This window comes from Saccopteryx bilineata, chromosome 4 (assembly GCF_036850765.1).
Source record: "Saccopteryx bilineata isolate mSacBil1 chromosome 4, mSacBil1_pri_phased_curated, whole genome shotgun sequence".
NCBI classification, from domain to species: Eukaryota; Metazoa; Chordata; class Mammalia; order Chiroptera; family Emballonuridae; genus Saccopteryx; species Saccopteryx bilineata.
This window is the reverse complement of record NC_089493.1, coordinates 193,612,334-193,618,333: the sequence shown is the minus strand read 5'-3', so window position 1 is coordinate 193,618,333 and position 6,000 is coordinate 193,612,334. Positions and strand designations below refer to the sequence as shown.

Genomic DNA, 6,000 nt, shown 5'->3' with positions numbered 1-6,000 from the left:
TTCGGCAACATGGCAAGCCACAGAAGACGCCCTTTAATCAGCCCGTCCGAACTTCGCGGGGAAACGGTGCCACGCCTCATCGCCAACCCTCCAGCCGGGTCCAGCCCCATTGGGCCCGGAGCCAACACCCCACGGAGTGGGCCTCTCCCCACAGTGTCTGCGGGAGAGCGTCGTGGGCGGGCCCCATGTGGCTCAGGGCAGTGGGATTCCTGACCAAGGCCGGCTGCTGCCCCCTTGTCAAGAGCTTCTAGAACCATTTGGACAAATATCCCCTTGTCAACACAACGAGTTGGGCAAAAGACAGCTGTGTTTTCAGCTTCCTTTAGAAATGGTTTGGCTTTGTGATAGTCCCCATCTTAAAGTCTCCCTGGCTGTCACCTGAGGGTCCTGGTTTCGACCTTTATTGTTCTTCTCATAGTTGTTAGCACTTTGGAAAACAAACAACCAAGCAGAAATTTAAAAGTCGGATGCCTGTGCTAATGGCGTAGCCAAATGTCACACGCCAGTCCCGCCCCCCTCCTTTCTGCTGCCTGGCCTCCCTGCTCTGCCCTTCCACACCGCCATCTCAGACACGTGGGCCATGTCCAGATCTACACAGAAACACAAGAAAAAGACAGAGCCCGCCTGTTTCTCGGTGTGTGCCGACCCCACATCCATCCCCAGGTGGCAGGGGTCAGCCCAAGCCCCCCTCCGAAGCCCTTGCATACAAATTTGTGCTAACCTCGCAAAACACCCCCTCCCGCTGGGTGCTGTGCACTGTGAGCTGTGTGCTTCCTGGGCTTACCAATGTCAAAGTCAGCCCTTCTCTCCCATGCGGTCCTCCCTACCTTCCCTTGTTCCCGTCCCGCGGACCCGCGGCCAGCCAGGGGCCCCGCCGGCATGGCTGCAGGCTCCGTGCCCTCGGGAGCCCACAAGGAACCTACAGCTTCTCATCCAAGCAGCCCAGAGGGTCCTGACTGCCCGTCCACGTCTTCCACATGCAGCCAGTTCCATCCTTTTTATTTTCTTTTTGTTCGTGTTCTCTGTTTTTTTTCCTTTTCTGCTTTTAATGTTTCCTAACAAATAATAAGCAGCGGCTTTGAAAATATCTTACATGGGAACAGTCAACACAAAACATGCCTTTGTACATGAGTCTGACTTGGGGACGAATCAACAATACCAAAGACGAAAAGAAATATCGATTGGGACAACTCCAGTGCACGATTGTTCAGGTGAGTCCCCCCACCCACCCGGCCCCCCACCCCCCACCTCCCAGGAGTACAGTGTCGCCTTATAACTGGAGCTTGTAACTCAGCCAGCAGGGGGCCCCCCTCTGCCCCCCATTTCGGCTACAGTGGGCCTCTAATGGCCTTGGGTCTTGGGTGGCTTGGGCTCATGGATGACGGCGGCCGCCGACAGCCACGGCCCGATGGCCCGGGCGGTGCTCTGCTTGGCCACGCTGTAGTGGCTGATGACGGTGTAGAAGCGGCTTCTGGAGTTGGGGTCCTGGGATGAGTAGTAAGCATCCAGGGAGGCCGGGATACAGCGCTTGTGCTGGGGACGAGAGAGACAAGAGTCAGGGGCAGCTCCCAGATGGCTTCCTACCCGCCCTGCAGCCCTGCAACACAGCCACCCCAGCAGGAGGCCGTGGCCCGGGGCGCAGGTGACAGCACCTGGCCCGGGCTTCTGTCGCGTCACCGCTATCGCCACAGTCAAAGCCGGAACTCACTGCAGGCGGGGAAATCAACCTGATGTTGATATAAATTCAAGGGCAGCCTCCTCTGCTTACTGACGGTGTGACCATAGTGGACACTGTTGGTGGCCACCAGAGCCTCTCCCCCCAGCTGAGTCCCCGTCACCCAGCTCTTCCCTGGGCCACTGATAGAGCTGGGTTCTTTGTTTAGCTTGCTTTTCGTTTTTAAGGAAGGCATCTTATTTATAGATGTTTAAATACGTCAAGGACAAATACACAGCCAGACGCGTGCTGAATGGCCTGGCTCCGCGTCCCTGTGCCCTGCGTTCTAAGCCCCCCACCCTGAGAAGCCGTTTTTCTTCGCTTAATAGTTTATTCCTATGGAACTTCTTTTTACAAACAGAACCTCTTTCTGCAAATGTAAGCAGATCCGCTGCCCCGCCCCCTTCCTCACCCAGGGCAGCGCCTTTTGTCCACTTTTATGCTGGAGGGGCTCTCTTGTCCGTGTCTGGACACCGTTCTACCTTATTGTCACAGGTACACAGAGCCCACTGTGTGGACACATCCCAGTTTATTTAAGTGTCCCCTGTGATGGTTGTCACCAATCTCCTAGAACCTCGGCTTTGTGCTAAGAACAGTTCCTTCAGAAGTCACCTGGCAGACCCGGAGGACGTGTGCTTTCAAGGGGACCGTCCCACATTTGGAATGTTAGGTGACATCTCGGAAAACACTGTTCACCAGGCTCTCTTCATTGCCATTTCCTCAGATACAAAATGGGGGCAAAAAAAAAACACCCCTCCTTTTCGGAACGGGCGTGCAGCTCCGTGGTGGGGATGATGATGGAACCGTGTAACATGGGCTCTCCATGAAGGGTACTTTATGAAGAGTGACGTCCCCTGCTTCAGACCCAAATCTGTTTTTGTTGCAGCTAACATAGGCCGAGAGCCCGTTATCTAGAAGGCCCTGGGCAAACTGGTTTTCCTTGAGTTCTCTCCCTCAAGGGCCTCACGAAATCGTGGGGGCAGGCATTATCTGAGCCCATTCCGCAGGTAAGAACACTGAGGGTCAGAAGGGCAAGGAGACGCCCCGAGGTCATGCAGCTGGTTCAGTTTTTCAAGGGAAGGTGTGCAGTTCGAGCAAGGCTGCAGGACTGAGGCGACACACCCTCAGAAACTCCCCCTATCCACATCTCTGCGGGGTCCCCATGGGGAGAAGGTGTCAGCCATCAAATCAGTGTGCTCCTTGCCTTGAGAGAGCTTTCCAAAGACAGAACAGTGTCTCCTGAAGGAGAGTGAGTCCCCCCTCCCACAGATGTGCAGTCCCTCTGGGGTGGGGCCTCTGCAGAGCACCCTCCCAGGGGAGAGGCCCTACTCCCCACTGGAGACTAAGTCCTTCCTGCAAAATTGGCAACTCCCGGTTGGACACATACTACACTTTAAACAGTCTGCAGGGAGGTTGCCATACTGAGAGTCTGGACGCCAATGAGAAGGAGACAAAGACATTGGTAAATCCTCTCATTGAAGGTGACAGTCACCTGGGGCCACTCACCGGCCAGGAGGCCCTTACCTTATAGACAAACCCCTCCGGGCAGCTGTGGTCATAGGTGAAGGCTTTGTAAACCACCAGGAACACGATGCAGGCAAGGAACGCGAGGGCCAGGCTGACAAGGATGGTGACCTGGGGGGACACAAAACTGAGAGTCACCCAGTCCACTTGCACGGCCCCAAAGAACTGGCTCCCTCTTGGCTCTGTCACTAACCTGCAGTGGCCTTGAGCAAACCACTCGTGCTCTTTGGGCCTCAGGTTCCCCCTTCTGCTGGATGCTTTCTGAAGCTCCTTCGTGGGCCCATGTGCGATCCCTCCCCCCATTTCCGTTTCCTGTTAATTGTCTGGGAATGAGGAGGCGGTCATTCCACCACCACCACCCTGACACGAGGACCCCATTCCAGTCTCAGGGATCAACTGTATATTTGACCTGCAAGTGGACATCGAAGCCACATTCCTAACCCAAACTCCTGCTGCCTCCTCCCCCCCCCACACACACACACACCTGCCCCCTCTGTGGTTTCCCCGCCTCAGGAAACGTCCGTTTCCCCTTTGCAGTCACTCAGGCCGAAACCTCCAAGTCTTCCTTGACTCTGTTTTTCTCACATTACACGTTCAGTCTGCCAGCAGACGCTATCGTTTCTGCCTTCAGATAGAGCTGTCATCCGCCCGCTTCCTCTCACTCGGTGGCCTCTATGCTGGCCCAAGCCATCGTCCCTTCTCACCTGAAGTATCAAAGGAGCCTTCCAACCAGCAGCCTCCTCAACCCCCTACGGCATATTCACACAACTGCAACCGGAGAGGCCCTTTCAGAATCTAAGTCAAGGCAAGTCCCTTCTCTGCTCCAGAGCATCTAGTGGTCCCCAAGTTGCCCAGGGTGAAAGCCAGCTCCTAACTATGAACTAAAATACGAACAAGTGTAGAAAAAATAAGACAACACCAAACAAACTGGCGGGGATGGGGGTGGGGGGCAGGAGGGTTTATCGGAGGGGAGTGAGCAGCTGATTGCAGAGGCGTCCAGGCTAGCGCTGGCCCGGCCCAGCTCCTCCTACAAAGGGGCCCAGCTCCTCCTACAAAGGGCGGCGGAACTCACTGCCAAGACACTGCACCTCTAGAGTTATAGCAACGGTACTTTTTTTTAAGGTTATTTTTAAAAGTTGGTGGCCCTTTGAGTCAGTTGGCCTGGAAATATGGCAGAATTCCTCTCATGGGGAGAAGGCTTTTTTTTTTCGGTTCAGAAGAATAATAAAATCAACCCTGGGGGTCCCTATCCCATCTCCTGCTCCCAGGCTTGGGAGCAGCACAAGACCTCCCAGTGTGGGTGACCCCAGCGGGACTGGAGTGTCCCCAGTCAGCAGCAGGTTGGGAGGTGGAACAGACCCCAGCAGGCCTGTCCATGTGACAGGTTCCCCTATGGGGGTGGGGGGCTCTTCCAATCCTGACAGCCGAGTTAGCCGCCCCCCCCCCCCGTCTCAGAGGGCGGGGTCTGACTCACCACAGTGCTCTCAGAGCACCACAGATGCCTTTAGAAAACAAAGGACGAGGGAGGGATGGAGGGAGGGAGGAAAGGAAGGAAGGAGGGATGGGGGGAGGGAGGGAGGGACGGAGGGAGGGAGGGACGGAGGGAGGGAGGGAGGGAGGGACAGAGGGAGGGAGGGGGAGAGGGAGGGAAGGAGGGACGGAGGGAGGGAGGGAGGGAGGGACGGAGGGACGGAGGGAGGGAGGGGGAAAGGGAGGGAAGGAGGGACGGAGGGATGGAGGGAGGGAGGGATGGAGGGAGGGAGGGAGGGGGAGAGGGAGGGACGGAGGGACGGAGGGAGGGAGGGAGGGAGGGACGGAGGGACAGAGGGACGGAGGGAGGGAGGGGGAGAGGGAGGGAAGGAGGGACGGAGGGATGGAGGGAGGGGGGGAGGGAGGAAGGGAGGGAGGGAGGAAAGGACAGAAGGAGGGAAGGAGAATCCTAAGGGGTCAATGCCGATGCCACCGCCCAGTTATTACCCCCCTTTACAGCTGTGCAAACACAGGCACGGGGGCACAGAGTAATGTGTCTGAGGACACGCGGCTACTGGAGCAGCAGAGTCTGCTGGGAACTCTGGGACGTCCGACATGAAAGCCCTCAGTCTTCAGCACCGCCTTAGCCAACATTCTGACCAATGTTTCTCGGTCCTGCGGCTGTACTTGCCTGCAACGGGGCAATGAAGCTCGACAGGGCTCACCGTACACTTATTCTTGGAGGGCATGTCACTGCGGAAATGGAGACCCCGGGAGTTAGGAAGAGGCAGGGGGACAACAAAACCCTCCTGCCGTCAGCCAAGCCAGGACCGAGCTGACCCGGGACCCTTGGGAAGTCAGGGAGCGTGAACCTCCTGACATTCACATACCATGCATCTCGGCACCACGGGGCCCAATAAACCGCCCCTTTTATAAAAGCGGCAGACCCACTCACGTCAGGAGACTGAACCTAGTGGGGAGATAACAACAGAGCTGCCCCAGGGACATTCAGCTTTCGGATGTGGCAGCCGGAACCCGCAGATACAGAACTGAGCCACGCCACGCCCTGCTCCTGGCCCGGCCCCCAGAGATCCTGAGTGTAGGGCCCGGTGGGAAGTGCCCCCAGAGATCCCGAGTGTAGGGCCCGCGTGGGAAGTGCCCCCAGAGATCCCGAGTGTAGGGCCCGCGTGGGAAGTGCCCCCAGAGATCCCGAGTGTAGGGCCCGCGTGGGAAGTGCCCCCAGAGATCTCGAGTGTAGGGCCCGCGTGGGAAGTGCCCCCAGAGATCCCGAG

At 57.2% G+C, this 6,000-nt stretch overlaps 1 protein-coding gene across 2 annotated transcripts in view; it reads right to left on the bottom strand.

The window, feature by feature from the left end:
- Window positions 1-1,256: 1,256 nt before the first annotated feature.
- NSG2 (neuronal vesicle trafficking associated 2) overlaps window positions 1,257-6,000 on the bottom strand; it is a 45,846-nt gene continuing 41,102 nt past the window's right edge. For both annotated transcript variants that reach the window (XM_066277620.1, XM_066277621.1), the window contains exons 4-5: window positions 3,239-3,349; window positions 1,257-1,533 (exon numbers count right to left, since the gene is read on the bottom strand). In XM_066277620.1, coding sequence (XP_066133717.1) covers window positions 1,342-1,533; window positions 3,239-3,349 — 303 coding nt within the window. In that variant the 3' untranslated portion in view covers window positions 1,257-1,341. The remainder of the gene's footprint in view (window positions 1,534-3,238; window positions 3,350-6,000) is intronic.